The following is a 16078-nucleotide window of genomic DNA, read 5'->3' as shown; positions in this document are numbered from 1 at the left end:
AACCATTTTCCAGGTAATCTATCCTTTTTTCAAGGGAGAAACTATGATAAATGATGTGCATAGATGAAAGTTGTATTCAGATTTTAAGATGCTCTTGAAATTGTTGATGATGGTTTCTCAACATTAGAGGAAAATTCTATTGAGGCATAAAGGGTTGCTCACCATGAAGTGATCGAGAAATTTGAGAAATGTTTTTTCTTGATCCATCAATGTGTGGTTTCTAATATCTTTAAGAAGATTATCGAGCAAGAAACGACCAAGGAGACTTGGGATACTCTCAAGAAGCTATATGGTGGAAATGAGAAGTTAAAGAAAGTGAAGTTGCAATCTTTGAGGAAGCAATATGGAAACTTTTAGATGAAAGATGATGAAACCATTGGTGAGTTCTTCTCAAAGATGGTGGCATTGACAAATCAGATGAAGCCATGTGAAGAAAAGACCTCTAAATTGTAGAAGGCAAAGAAGGTGTTGAGGGATCTTCCAGTAAAGTTTGATCATATTATGGTGGAAATTGAAGAATCTAAAGAATTTTTAGAGATGAAGCTTGAAGAATTGCAAGCATTTCTTGAGGTGCATGGTATGAGGATGAAGCAAAGAGATTCAGAAAAGGTATCTGAACAGGTATTTCAAGCAAAGTTCTTCAAGAAGATCAAAGAAAATTGCTCAAGATATAACAAAGTGAAAGCAAAATGGAAGAAGAAATTGAATGGTAATGCTCGTAAGGCTTCAAGAAGCCAATGTTAAACTAGCAAGAATGGTACAAATTAAAATCAGAAAGTTAAGAAGAAGTTTGACATGAAGGAGGTCCAGTGTTATTGTTGTCAGAAGTTTGGTCATTATGCTCGAGACTGCTACTATAATGAGAACAATGATGAAGACAAGGGTGTGGCTTAATTTTCTCATGATGGTAGCATAATCTGAAGATGTTATCTTGATGACTGCAACATATTTGGCTTCATAGAAAGCAAATGTATGGTACCTTAATACAAGTTGCAGCAATCATATGACAGGAAATAAGAATTGGTTTTTCAAATTGGATTAATAAGTTAGAAGATCAATTTGTTTTGCAAACAACGACATGGTGACATCGGAAGGAAAGGGCAATATCATGGTGAGAAAGAATGATGGACATGAAGCTACCATCAGGGATGTCTTGTATGTTCCCTCAGTGGCAAGTAACTTGATCTGTTTGGGCCAATTACTTGACAAGAATTCCACAATGAATATGGAAGGAAGGGAACTCAAGGTATTTGATGAAATGTATATGCCAACTTTGAGATACCTTTGTCAACCAACAAGACGTTTGAGGTCATGATCAATATGCTTGATCATCAATGTCTTGCTTCAACCACAGCTAAAGATAAAAATTGGTTTTGGCATCAACGATTTGGTCATCCCAATTCTAGGAGTCTTAGCCTAATGCGTATGAAGAAGATGGTGTATGAACTTCTAATGATTGAAGTTCCAAAGCAGCTCTGTGAGGAATAGCTTGCACCAACTTAGCCTGCATAAACTCAAAAGTGAGAAGATCAAACAAAACTAGAGCTCCATCAGTCATGGTGAATGACTATGGGAGATTTCCTTATCAAACAATCAGGGAAAATTGTGAGATGATTGAAGAAGCAGTGATGGTTGAGTCAAAATCAAGTAATCATGTGAGATTCCTTGACGGACGAATGAAATTTTTGTTACAAGTCATGTCGTTTGACTTTAAGAACGTGGACGCCACGTACCAAAAGGATGACGAACAAGGTCTTCAAGAATCAAATTGGTAATGTGCTAGAAGTTTACATGGACGACATGATCATCAAATTCAAGGAGAATGAAGGACATACATCCCATTTAGAGGTCGTATTCGAGAAATTTAGAAGTAACGATCAAACCACACTTCATTCTTTTAACTTCTTCATTAATCATGTTATCTTTAACCATTGACATTGCTAGCTTTTCATTGGGAGTATAATTAGTAAGTGTGACATCAAGAACTTCTCAATTATTAGATAATGAAATGGGCAATAATAAAGCTTGCAATTCATCATCCATATTAATATTACTTGCCGTCAACTTATTCACAATATTTTAAAACATTCATATGCTCTGTCATTAAGTCATCATCCTTGTATTTTATATTAGCCAACTTTCAAATCTAATATGTTTTATTTTGCACATTCTTGCGCTCTTTTAATTTATTTTTCATTTTTCTCTGCATCACTATCGGCTTCAACATGTAAATATACTCTTTTAATGTACTATTCAACATTATAGTAACTATCTTTCTATTCATCTTCTTTCCTTCGATATCAAACTTATTACTTTATCTTTTTCCTCTTCAATAGAATTGTACAAGTCCTTTTTCCTCTTCAATAGAATCGTACAGTCTTTAATATATAATATGTCTTTCTAAGAGTCTTTCAAAATTTTTAATTAGTAGAAGTGATTTTTCTCTAACTTAAATTCGCTATTGTTCCAGGATCAAAAAGCCTTCCCGTCAACAAGTTGGTTTCTATTAGCACAAATGTGCCAAACACAATCCAAATTTCAAACGCTCTAGACGGTGGTCATTATATTCTATTCAATCACCTTATTATGAGAATATATTGTCAAATAGCACTACATAAAATATTCTATTTAATTTTATATAGTGCTATTTAACAATATATTCTCATAATTTAATAAAAACTATTTAAGATTTTAAAACTATTAGAATATATTTTGGAGATACAGTTTGTGTACTAACAATAACACATCTAGCTGCTAATTTAACGAATGTCTTTTTTTTCCCCAAGTATCTAATGGTTAAGCTGATACAGATTAGATGTAGAGAAGTGAAAAATCTAAGATTCAAACCCAAACTCTTAGATATCAACTTATTTACAAACCTGAGTAACACGGCTATAATAAAAAAAATTATCATTGAATTTTTTAACTCTAAAATAAATTATATAATACGCCTGAGAATTTTTTTAGTTGGTCCAAAAGGGGCATCTAAATTCCAGACACACATCAATGCTGACAGGTAACACATTCATAACATTTGATTCAATTTCATATTAAAACAAACAACATTCGATTTATCATTCCTACAATATACACAATGGCACTGCGTACAACTTCATATAATTTATATTTATATATAATCAAGCCAAACAAAGGTACTATTGCAAGTATGACTTAGTGGCGGAAGCTTGTTCTGTTCATCATCATGAGGAACTCCTCTGGATCAACCTCTCGATCGTCTGCATATTGTAAAGCCATAAATGTTGTGTTAAAAATATCTCAGACATGAGAATAAAGTAGCAATACTAATGCAAAAAAAATCCAAACACATACAAATTTTGTTTATTAGCATCTGCATATTCGAACGATTTACAAATAGTATGTCAACTTAGTAGTATTTTATAGTTAAAATAACATCTTACTTCTATCAGGGGTTACACGTGCAGCGTAAAAAAGAAGATAAAATCAAATTCTGTTACTAAATCTACCACTAAAAAGGAGTGCAAAGTTTATATTACTCCTTTGACATTTATACTAACAAACAAGGATAACAAGAATAACAAGAATATAGTATAGCATGTTTTACTCATTTTTCATTAAATGTTGTATGTATATACAATTCAGGAACCTAATGTAAATATTAAGCTAGGAGCCTGGAAAACCACAAGACATAACAAGTAGGACAAGCAGGGAAAGAAAGAAAGAAAGAAAGAACACTGTTATTTCTGCAATTGAGAGAAAATAAGCCAAATAAACCACCTTATCTTACCAGGGTTGCCGCCCCTTACAGTTACAATTGAGAGAATGAAATACAAATACGTTAAGTGATATATAAAAGTTTTACTGAATGAGTAGAGCGTTAGCAAGGATATGACTGTGTTAACTTACTATTTTGGTCTGCATCCTCAACCATCTCTTGAATCTCTCTATCAGTAAAAATTTGACCTAGCTCCTTTGCAATGCGCTTGATGTCTGCTGCAGATATCTTACCCTGGAATGACCATAAATATACAATGAGAATAAAGAATAAGCACTACAGTACCATGATGTATAGCAGTGAAGATCTTCACATTTTTGTCTTGATCAATAATATGGAAAGCTTTCATGAGCTCCTCTTTAGTGTCCCTTTCTCCTATTTTGGCTGTCATCATGTGCTCAAACTCATCGTAGTCGATTGATCCACTCCCATCCTTATCCACATCTGCTATCATTTGCTCAATTTGCTGAAATGGCACAAGGGATGATCTATTAGAGAAGGTTTTTCTAAGTTATCCATGAAGAAGTATGCGTAGTTTACCCAACTACCAATAAAAATTAGGCACATGAATAAGTTTGCAAGTGAAGTAAAAATTGGTTTCAGGGTACCACTTGCAAATTTACTAATGAGGCTAATTTTCAATGGTTATCGGGTAAATTATCCACAATTCTTCAAGGATAACATAAGCCTCACCATTAGAGAGATGCATATAGAACTCTAACAAGAATAACATCACCAAATCCTAACAATGTTGTACATAATCCATTACTATTCCACAATCAATTTTCATTAACCATTGAATACCTATCTCTGAATAAGTAGAAGAACAACCACAGCTAAATGTTACAACATTCAAAGACAATCAAACAATTTTGAAACTGACAAATAAATAATAAAATACAAAACTCTACAAAAAAATGCGGCAACTATGACCAGGGGTGGCAAAACAGGCCCGCCCGTCGGGCATGCCCATTTTGCCTGCACTTTTAGCGGAGCGGGTCAAGGTTTTAGGCCCGCACCGTCTAATATGTCCGCCCCGCCCCGTTTTTTTTGCGGACGCGGGCATTAACAATTTCTAGACTTAAAAAGGTGAAATGCCCGCAGGTCTACCCCGCCTTCACTATTTTCAGGGAGGGCCAAGGTTTTAGACTCGTACCCTCCCGCCCTGCCCTCAATTATCCCACTCCTCACTATGACGGAATAGAGGGATAATTATATGATACCTCTTCTGTCATCTCAAATCCAAGGGCCCTGCAAAGACAAGATGTATGTTAAGAAAACAACATATATAAACAAAAATGGCAGACATTATAAATAACAACAATACCTCATAGCAACATTGAGCTCCTTGGCATCAATAGTACCTAAACATCATCAATCAAAGTGTTAATCTTAAGTGAAAATAAAATAGTTGACTACAGAGTGATTTTGATGGTTATAAAACCTGATCCATCAGTGTCAAATAATTCAAAAGCTTCCTTAATCTCCTGTCTCTTCTGTGGCGTCAAATGATGTCGTCCTTTTTGCTTCGTGTTGAATCTCCTTGACTCCCCTCTGAGTATAGATGACTAATAAGGAAATTACACATCATCAAAACAGTGTCTAAGTTTCTGAAATCGATATCCACATTTGTGATTATATTTAATTTATTCATTTTTCCAAATTATTATCGGTATTAATGTGTCAGTGTCGGTACTGTGTTTCTGGTGTCCGTGATTAGGTTAAAAGGGTTGATAGAGAAAATGTGGAAATTTGAGGGGAAGAGGAAGTGGATTTATGAAATTGTTGAAGCGAAGGAAAGGGGAATCGTACCATCGTGGTTTGAGTTAGGGCACCGATTAGATTGGAACGGTGAAGAATGGAGTCTTGGATTTACAGAAGCGCGATGAACAAGATGACCGAATTTGCGGTTTTGAAATTGCGAGAAACTAGTAGAGTTTGTTTTGGGAATAATTTATGAATTTAATTGATTGTAAATGTAAATATTTCTTTCTTTTTGTACATTTTGGCCTATTTTAAGTTTTTTTTTTATTTTTTATATTTTAACCATTCTAGTATATATGACTGCCAAGATACTTCATTTCAAGACTTATATATTCCTTATATGCATGATGTGATCGTGCACTCTTTTCACCCCCAGTGAACTTTATGGTTGAAAATTTTATGATCAAAGTGTTGGCAATGGCCTTATCAAATGTGACAAATTGCTCATCAATGGCCTTAATAAAATCTTTAACTATTTCATGATGCTCAATTGAACCACAAGTACCAGCAGATATCTTAATCTTTATGAACATAACATAGAGAAAGTTAGATCTCTCCCATTTTTCATATAGATCAAGTGCATCTGAAGTGTTGGTTTCAGTAATGTCTGTTGGTTGATTCTTCCTAATTGCATAATTAACGTCCATTCAGCCCAAATGAAAAAGAACTATCTCCTTCCAGATTTTGTAATTGTCACCATTTAACTCGGGAATACCACACTTTAAATCAGAGAAGTAAATAAATTATGTATTTTACCTACGGTTTTAAAAAACGGTCCGCGACCGCGAAAACGGCCGCGACAAAACGGTTTTGGAAGATGCCGAAACCGATACGTTATCACCGTTTTCTATATTAAAGAACAAATTTATGATTAATTCACACCGTGACGACCACAATACACATGTACCGACCAAAATCGCGAAAACCTTTACGCGACCACGACGCAACCGCGACCTTTTTTAAAACTTCATTTTACCTATGCAAATCATACTTAAACTTATAAATCTAGTGACATTACACTTGCCTTGTAGACTGAAGTTTTACTCAATTAGATTCATATTATAAATCTAGTGACATTACACTTGCCTTGTAGACTGAAGTTTTACTCAATTAGATTCATATTATAACCTTATGATAAACATGTTGGCACTTCCAGTTCAAATAAAGTCACACCAACTAGTGATCGCGAGGGTCTGATATGCTCTCCCTGCAAACCGATACACGTTGAGTTACTCGATTGTGCCTCAATCTATCCGGGTTTTTAGTCATTCTACCTATAATAAAACTTGAAAATCATATCAAAATTAAAATCCGAAGATACATCTCTGTAGCACTAACTCACAAAAATCTAAAAAAAAACGGATATGCATATTCCTAAAAAGTCACGATGGGGCAGGAAACGCAAAAAAAAAAAAAACCAATGATGCCCTGAACACCAACAAATATGAATGCGTGTCTACACAAGTTACCTATTTAGAATGTAATTACAACCTAATACATCTTAAACAATCTATTTTACCTAATATACATGCAACACAACTATTAAAAAGAAAATGAGAAACTTACAGATTGAGTGTTATTGTGTGAAAGCTTGAATGAAGTAAATGAAATGTCCTGGAATTGATTGTAATGAGGTAGAAGTAGTGTTTAAGCTTGAAAAATGGCCTACTTGATTCTTTCTCACAAGCTCTTTAAAGTGTTTTTGAAAGTGTATAAAAGGAAGAAGGAAGGTGGAAGATACTGGTGTAAGGTATATGAACTAAAACTCGTTCGAAGATGCATTTCCGTAAAATTCACTGAGTATAAAATACTTGAGTTTTGAAATAAGAGTTATTAGGGAGATGCACCTCCGGATTCACCCTAATATAAATACGAAGATGCACTAATATAAATGTCAGTGGTGGTATATATAGAGAATATTTTGATCTATCTTGAACTGTCTTTTAGCATAGCATGAACTTGGAAAATTTTATTTATTTTTTCTTTTGAAAAACAAATGGTAGTACAGTTAGAACCATGTCTTAATAATGTTCTTTTTCATCTTTTTGTCAGTAAACTTGTTTACATGTGTACAAAATTTACAAATCCTATGCAGAGTGGAAACAAAAACTATGCCCCTATTAAACTTTTGGTATTATCAAAAAAGTGCACACTTAATTTCGTATAACTATATTTCTCTCGTACTATACGCTGCAAATAAGTTGTTTATCCAAACAAGTCTATAGTAAGGCCTCAACGAGGAACAATAGTAGGAACGAAGCCACTGATAAGATCACTTCCAGACACATCTGCGGACATGTGCTGCTGGTCCTTTCTTGTCATAATGTTTCCTGATGTTGTTGCCGATGATGAAGACGAGGGCACAATTTTACCAGAATTATCTAAAGAAACATCTGATAAACAAATTTCACTCTCAGTTTCAGGTAACAAACCAATAATGTCTTCCAATTCTCTCACCACATCTAACATTGATGGTCTCTCATCTGGATGGTCATGACAGCAACTGAGAGCCAGAGCTAAGAACTTGTCTAAGCATTCAGATGGATACTCACCCATTCTAGCATCTATAATCGAATCCATCGTGCCATTTTGACAAGCCAGATTAACCTGATACAAAATTTTGTAACATAATAGGTATAAGAGTATGTTTAAACGGTAGTCTCTTAAATTAAGGAAAAAAGTTAAAAATGTACCTCGCGAACAATGTTTTTCCCTCGTGATATCGGATGCATGCCAGTCAAAAGCTCTAATAACACAATTCCTAAACTGTATACATCGCTTTTATCAGTTAACTTATGAGTCATCATATATTCAGGATCCAGGTAACCCTGCAGGAAAATAACAAGTATATTCAACTTTACTTTTCATAGTACTAATTGGACACACAAGAGATTTCACGCCGAATTATTAAAATTACCGGTGTTCCCTTCACAACTGTTGACACATATTTAGGTACAGTCCCCTCTTCATCCGAGTATGGTATAAGCCGCGACAGTCCAAAATCAGCCACTTTGGCTGTAAACTTGGAGTCGAGAAGTATGTTACTCGCTTTAATATCTCTATGGTATATAGGAGGGTTAGCCTCTGTATGTAGATATAGTATTCCTTTGGCTGCACCCATTGCAATCCGTAATCTCATGCAAAAGCTAAGTCCTTTATTGAATTGTTTCTTTTTACCTGCCAGAGAATGATATTTATTAACTTATATATTCAATATGCACAATCTAGAACGAAAACTATTTCAAATCACGGTGATGTTATAATGTTCTAGTTTTTTAAAGTGACTTATAATTACCAGAAATCCATTCTCTCAGTGTGCCGTTGGGCATGAATTCATAAACCAGCATCTGAACCAAGAAAGAAAAAGAGTATATGAGATGATATTATAGTCAACTATCAAGCAAATATGGTGAAACTTATGATGATATACATAAGATAAGCGTAGCTATAGGTTATTTATTTACCTGCTCTCCTTCTTCGTCACAGTAGCCCATTAGGGTGACAAGATTTCGATGATGTAACCTCGATAAAAGTTCAATCTCAGTCAAGAACTCTTTTTGTCCTTGTAATGAATTTTCTCCTGCTCGCTTAACGGCAACAAACGTTTCATTAGATAAAACGCCCTTATAGACATTTCCGTAACCACCTTCACCAACTTTAGCCGAGATATCAAATCTGTTAGTGGCGTGAGTCAACTCTTTCAAAGTGAATGCTTTCACACCATCTATTTTGATATTTATATTAGAGGCTGCAAAAGGAAATAGCCATTCGAATAAATTTTACTTCTTCGAAGATTAATCAAATTGACATTATCAGAAGAAAGCGTTAAAATGCTTACACATGCGTTTCCTGGAAATCAAGTGCTTGTATTTTGAATTTCTTCTAAAAAGTAAGAGCATGGCTATTGCAGTTATTGCTAAAACAGCAGCAACGGCTCCGATTATAGTAGCAACAATGATACCTGTTTTTCTCTTTCTGTCGCTCTCTGTGTTAATAATTACTATAACAATAAAATGAAAGTAATATTAGAGAAACTCAATGAAGATGATAACTTAATCAAGATTAATAAAATGCGGAGATTGAGAAACTTACTATTTGCATAAGGTCCGAGAAGAGTGACATTCAGAAGTTCAAATGGTCCGAAAAAAACCGTGTGAGGAAATCTCCATGATGAAAAGATGCTAGCGATGCGCATGACATCACTTGTGTTGAATGTGTGAGACTGGGAATCGTTGAATGAAGGGAAAATTTTCAGATACATTCTGAGACGAGGCCCCTCTTCCCATTCATAAGAATCTATCGATAACTGATTGAAGTTTAAGTTTAAGGACTTGGTCATGTATGATTCGAAACTAGTTTTATAGGGAGGAAAGTAAGAAAAACTTGGACTTTTAAGCCTATATCCGATTCTTAGAGGCGCTGCACAAAAACAAGGATCTGGCGGGGGTGAGGGTGCATATTCAAAGAAATTATCTACTGGACAAGATTGAATGGGGCAGACAGCGGGTGACGTAAATTCTTCATCTACTTGACGCCCTTCGTTACCGCAATATTGACCAATTCTTTGTATGTTGGAATTCTTGCAAACGGGATTTCCAGAAAGTCTTTATGAAAAAATGTAAGAAAAGAAATGATAAGATATTTATCTACTGAGAGAATCTGATAATATGGTTGCATGGAATATATTACTGAATATATCAGTTAGAGTACCTTAAGATAACATTTTTCGGGGGATTCAGATCTCCGGAAACGTCAGAAAGTAAGTTGTTATGAAAATCACTGCGACAATAAGACAAACACACATAACTTACTTTAGAAACAAAAAATCAATGTTCCTTAAGGTTGATGTCGTAATTCAGATTCAGACGTTACATTATAAGCTTCGCCTTCCCGCTGAAGGATATGTTCTGCCATATGGTAGCAGGAAAGGAGCCAGACAGTAAATTGTTATGTAGTTGCCTGCGTTTGACAGTGAAAACAAAACATTAATCCAATAACCGAAGAATTGTAACAAACTAAAAGTCTCGGTAGATTCTAAGTGGAAACTTTGATGAACATATTCTCACAATCTTTGAAGATAAGGATATACTCCGCCTCGAGGAATTGATCCATTGAGTTTATTATGGGACAGATCACTGTAACAGTAGAAAAATAGTATATAAATATTGTAATGAAGATAAGTTAAGGTTCAAAATAGATACAAAGTTTATAAATAAAATTGGCTATTTACATACACAGTTGTCATGTTGGTTGAAAGATTATTCGATGGTATACGTCCAGTAAACTGATTCCAGCTAAGATCCCTGAAACATGAACCGATCGCAAATGAGTTCGTAGACAAAACAGAAGAAAATGATTTCATTGTTGTTAGGCACAATATAAAGCTAAGCCATGAGATATACTTAAACATACAAATATTTAAGACTTGGTATTTTGTTTAAATTAGGAATAGCTCCTTGTAGACTGCAATTTCTCAGACTCCTGTAAATTCCAAGAGGAAACATTAGGCCATTAGCTCAAAAGTGTATGGAAAAACAATAGTCACTGAATATTTGTAGTATCATATATTAAGTGAAAATTAAGTGGAAAAAAAAAAGGAATGTAGATGACAGTACTTACAGTTTTACAAGCTTGGGTAAATTTTCATAGGTAGAAGGAATTCCGTTCCCGCTGAAATTATTGTTATCGAGTTGCCTGAAAGGGAAACAAGAAAATATGAAAATCGTAGACCATAATTAAATCCTTGTTGTCGTGTGCCCAAGCTAAATTACACTGAAGAGTATATATAAACGCATGCTACTAATCTAGATTATGAAAGCATAACATACAGTATTTCCAAACTGTGTAACTTGGAGAATTCTGGTGGAAGATATCCAGATAAGTTATTGTTGTCCAAAAGCCTGTAAAGCGATGTTAACAAGCAGGCACAGTTAAAACTTGTAAGAAAAATATCAATTTGGAGATGCAACTCTAAAGTTTCAAATCATAAAGGAAATGTAAATCGGCTTCAATACTCACAAATGCATAAGATTGGATAGGTTTGAAAGTTTGGATGGAAGTTGACCAGTGAACGAGTTGTTGTTCATGTGACTTCAAAGACAGAAAACGAAGCAGAATAAGTACACGTAAGAAACCAAGCTTTATGTTCTGTTGATGATCAATTTGGTTTGGAGATCCACTTACAGGTGTCTAATGTTGACCAAATTCGCTAACGATTCTGGCACAGAACCCGACAGTTGGTTTTCGTCTAGTTGGAGTCTATTCATATTCATAAGGTTGCCAAGCTCATCTGGTAAACTGCCAGATAATTTATTTCCATTCAAGAGCCTGCGTATAAAACATCTTCATTAAGCGCTTATGCTATAAGCTCTAATCATACAAAAACTTGACGAGGATCAATACTAATAATCCATTTTCTTCGGTAAGGTTCTTACAAGAGTTTCAATGATGTAATGTGTCCGATTTCTTTTGGTATTGTGCCAGTCAGATTGTTCCACATGAAATCCCTTCAGCATAAAACAATGAAAATATTAGCCCGGTATAACAAATTATCGTTTATTCTTCTAATACATATACTTTAGTTCGAAAATAATTTATAAAGTGAGAAAACTCACATTATGTTGAGATGTGAAAGCATACCAAGCTGCGGTGCTAGAGTTCCCGAGAGATTCATAGTCATCAGGTAGCTTAAGTAAAATTCAATAACAAAACAGTTCAGAAATCTATATAAAAAAATTAATCGAGATTCGAAACAAAAAAGGAAAAAGAGCGACAAAAAAGCCTTACAGCTCGCGGATATGGAAGTAACCATCATCACCCTTCTTATCAAAACACCAAACTCCAGTCCAGTGTCGTGTACACGGATCGCCCTTATTCCAATTCCTCAGTTTGCCCATTGGATCAATTAAACTATTCTTGATCCCTATCAGTGCTTTCACTACATATACATACCAAAATCAAAATCAGCTGTAGAGGCAAAAGCTCCAAATTCTATCTTCTAGTCAGAATCAATTCTACTCGAGAACATTCTAACACGTCAAAATCAATTTTACACCTCCAGAATCAACTTTGCCTCCTTGAAAAACAAAAAACCAAACACGAAACATGTACTAGGAATTTTTTTGTCTCCGCAACTTCGGTTGAGCTGCATTTGACCATGTTTCTCAACAACTTTTTCAACTAAAACTGTCAAATTTTAATCCTACCTATCTTGTTTAGAGTCTAAACCCTAAAATCACATGACAGAAAATTCAGAACATTACTATAATCTTTATTAACAAAATTCACCTTCTGAAGGATCTGTTTTTTGTGAGACTGCCATGAAGATGATGAAACAAAATGAAACAGACAAGACATATCCATGAACTCTTAGAGCCCTCATCCCAATACAACCTAGAAAACAACCAAAAAGAAAACACATAAATAAAACAAAACATTGAATTGAAACATTAATCTTAAGATAACAATTTTCAGTTATATAAAGTTTATAAACATAAGTATTTATATCATACAGTTCAAATCAAAACACAATAAACTCAAAATAAAACAAAAAAATCACTAAAGTCTTACCTTAGAAGATATGTTATGATGAATGTTGTTGAAACTAAAGAGTTGCAATGAAAAATGCAAAGTCAAAAACAGAAAACCGTGAGGAACTTATTAGCTGCTATAAATGATTCTGTGGAACATGATTCACATACTATATGATAATTGATTAATGATAACATTGATAAACATATAATAAAATAATTGAACCCTCTTTTATTGACTTAAGAAAATGATCTATGAGATGGCACTTTCATGGTTGTTTGGTTGATCCACTTTATAAATTGTCAAACACGCCATAGTGGAAAAAATACGCTAATATTTGAGGCAGTCTTTTTGTCTTTTTATATTTTATTCTCTAAACAAACACCACCTACTTATGTTAATTAGCAAAACTTTACCTAAATACACATATATGCTTGTGTAGGTGTGTAAGATTTTTGCACAACAATATCTTTTTTGGATTCAAATCTACTTTAACTGGAATATTTGACTGATATTCTTTGTGTCAAATTTTACTAATCAAATGCAATTAATTATATTATTTTGTTAATAAACGTGTTAATGTTTTTTTAAGTAGTTTAGTAATTGAATATTTTTTTAAAAAAAATGAAGATGCATAAATAGAATATTGCAGGTTATTTTTTATTACATTATTATTATAATTGTTTTCTATTATATATTATTTTTTATTTATATTTTTTTATATGCATGTACCATATGAAAACAATAAATAAATATTTAATTTTTGGATTAATACCATTTTATCACTTGCCATATAGGCGAGTTCTGATTTACCTCTCTGTAATTTTTGTTGTTGTAAAATTAACTTTGTCATATGAAGATTTTATTTCTTTAAACCTAGATAGAAAATGTCACACTTCAAATGCCTATCTATCATATTATGTGACATTATTTTTTATTTTTTCATTTTTTTAAATACACTTGGGTAAACTTATGCCACGTCATTCAATGAAGTTAATTTAATGTGAAAAACATGACAAAGATAGGTTATATCGTCTTCTCCAATTCTCCAAATCGTCTTTTTCTTTGACCACAAGTTGTAGAGGTTGCATAGAATCCTCAAGCTACTCACGTTCGTCTTCTTCATTTCTTATGTTTTTTTAGGATAATCGATGTTTCAAAACTCTAAACCCGTCATCTTCTTCCTGTAGTTTGGAATTAGGGCTTAAATTGGGCGGTAGAAGATATTCTTCAATTGGAAATTCTAATAGAAGAGAAATACCTAGACGTGGTTTCAATCTATCAATGAAGATGTGGGTTTCAAACATCCTGAAAAACCCTAAGAGAAAGTTATAGAGGTGCACAAATTTTGGAAAGGCACGTATTATTGGTTCGAAATAATTGATATTGAGTATTGTAAATCTCATTTCTCCCCAATTTCTTATTGTCTAAATTGTTTAATTTGTGGCAGAGTGATGTAACTCGTGACTTGTTCATCTGGGATGATGAAGTTGATAATCAGTTATTGAACTCTCGAAATAAGAAAATGTTCACAGTTGCAGATATGGAGTGCAACAATTGTGAAGTTATACTTGGTTATCTTAAAGAATTTGGCAAGGAGTTTTGCAAAGAATACGGGAAAGAGTCAAGCTCAAAGAAGGTTGAAAAAATGAAGAGGTTGATGCATATTGAAAGAAAGAAAAAGTTTTTGGTTAATGGTTTGCCCTTATTGTATCATGGATGTTGTTTACTGTTATATAAAATAAATTAACTGTGTTGTAGTTTTAGAGTGTCTAAACTTCAATGTACTTTTCTATTTAGAATATATTGATTTCAATGTAATGTTAAAGTTTGATTTAATGAATGAAGGAGATTGAGATATAAATTATAGTCATTGTAATAATAACAAATTTGTCATAACATTAAGCCTTTAAAAGGTCGTTACATAAGTATTATGAAAGCATTAAGCAAGCATTAGATAAGCATTAATAAACCACTACAAGTGCAACTGTCTTAACAAAAAACATAAATCTAATCAATTGTCTTAACAACTTCATACAATTCACTGAGTTGATCTTCTTGAAATGTCATCCCAAGATCTCATTGCTCTGATGCATGTCCCTAGTCTAGGGTCTGCTACAACCACAATAGGTTCCTGTGTCAAAGTACCATATTCATCCTCTGGTATGATCATTGGTTCATCATTGATTTCTCCTGGCCCTTTAATTGACTTGGTTTTCAATGTCTTCAACTTGTCACTTGATCTTTTGGGAACCTCATACTTCACCTTTTTTGTTGGTTTTGGAGATTTCTTGACAGGAACAAATCTTCTTTCCTCAACACTATCTCCAAAATCTGAATAAAGCATTTCATCAATGGAAGCTTCACCAATTGTATTCTTTATAGCTTTAGGTGTAACTTTTGGCTTAGCTGGAGGTGCATCAATTGCTTTAGCTATTTCTGCATCAGTTGCTTCACATATTTCTGCATTAGTTGTATTAGTTGGTTTTGCATCAGTTGCTTCACCTATTTTTGCATGAGTTGCTTCAGTTGGTTTTGCATCAGTTGCTTGTGCATTACTTTGGTTAGCATTGTTTCTAGGAGCCATTATCTACAAAAAATCAAACCAAGACAATTATATTTCATCAACTCATGACATAATATTACAACAAAATATCCAAATGAACTATTACCTTTCTTTTTAAAGCATCTGGATTCTGAGTTATTACTTTCCATTTTCTTGAGTATGGTCCATTTTATCACATTTGGTACATTTGTAGGTCACTCAAACTCTCCTCAGTCTTGACACACCCTCTCCTAATTCAATAAATATAAGTTTCTTTGGTCTTCCAGGTCCTTTCTTATATAAAGGAAAGTGCAATTCATCTGCATCAACTATAAGCATACATACTCAGATAAATTATAGCATACTTTATAACAAAACACATAAATTGTAGCGTTCTTGGTTGAATAGATGGGTTGTGTCTATTTACATTAATCTTAATTGTATTCCCAACACGTAATATTTTTAATTTAGCTGCATACTGTCAT

At 33.7% G+C, this 16078-nt stretch overlaps 2 protein-coding genes across 2 annotated transcripts; both read right to left on the bottom strand.

Moving 5' to 3' along the window:
- Positions 1 to 3024: 3024 nt before the first annotated feature.
- LOC131612028 (caltractin-like) lies at positions 3025 to 5725 on the bottom strand. Its single transcript, XM_058883843.1, has 7 exons — positions 5567 to 5725; positions 5199 to 5322; positions 5082 to 5118; positions 4978 to 5005; positions 4068 to 4220; positions 3886 to 3988; positions 3025 to 3236 (listed from the first exon to the last, which is right to left on the bottom strand). The coding sequence occupies exons 1-7, from the start codon at positions 5567 to 5569 to the stop codon at positions 3172 to 3174; spliced, it is 513 nt and encodes a 170-aa protein (XP_058739826.1). The 5' UTR covers positions 5570 to 5725; the 3' UTR covers positions 3025 to 3171.
- A 1458-nt stretch (positions 5726 to 7183) lies between these two features.
- On the bottom strand, positions 7184 to 13372 carry LOC131609471 (probable LRR receptor-like serine/threonine-protein kinase At1g06840). The gene is made up of 21 exons (XM_058881166.1): positions 13088 to 13372; positions 12806 to 12910; positions 12305 to 12455; positions 12133 to 12204; positions 11953 to 12024; positions 11702 to 11845; positions 11537 to 11608; positions 11347 to 11418; positions 11138 to 11212; positions 10931 to 10999; positions 10753 to 10821; positions 10585 to 10653; positions 10391 to 10477; positions 10229 to 10297; positions 9611 to 10122; positions 9357 to 9518; positions 8983 to 9266; positions 8814 to 8865; positions 8436 to 8695; positions 8212 to 8346; positions 7184 to 8125 (listed from the first exon to the last, which is right to left on the bottom strand). The coding sequence occupies exons 2-21, from the start codon at positions 12897 to 12899 to the stop codon at positions 7751 to 7753; spliced, it is 2895 nt and encodes a 964-aa protein (XP_058737149.1). The 5' UTR covers positions 12900 to 12910; positions 13088 to 13372; the 3' UTR covers positions 7184 to 7750.
- Positions 13373 to 16078: the final 2706 nt, after the last annotated feature.

This window comes from Vicia villosa, linkage group LG6 (genome assembly GCF_029867415.1).
Source record: "Vicia villosa cultivar HV-30 ecotype Madison, WI linkage group LG6, Vvil1.0, whole genome shotgun sequence".
Lineage (NCBI taxonomy): Eukaryota > Viridiplantae > Streptophyta > Magnoliopsida > Fabales > Fabaceae > Vicia > Vicia villosa.
This window is presented reverse-complemented; position numbering and strand designations above follow the sequence as displayed.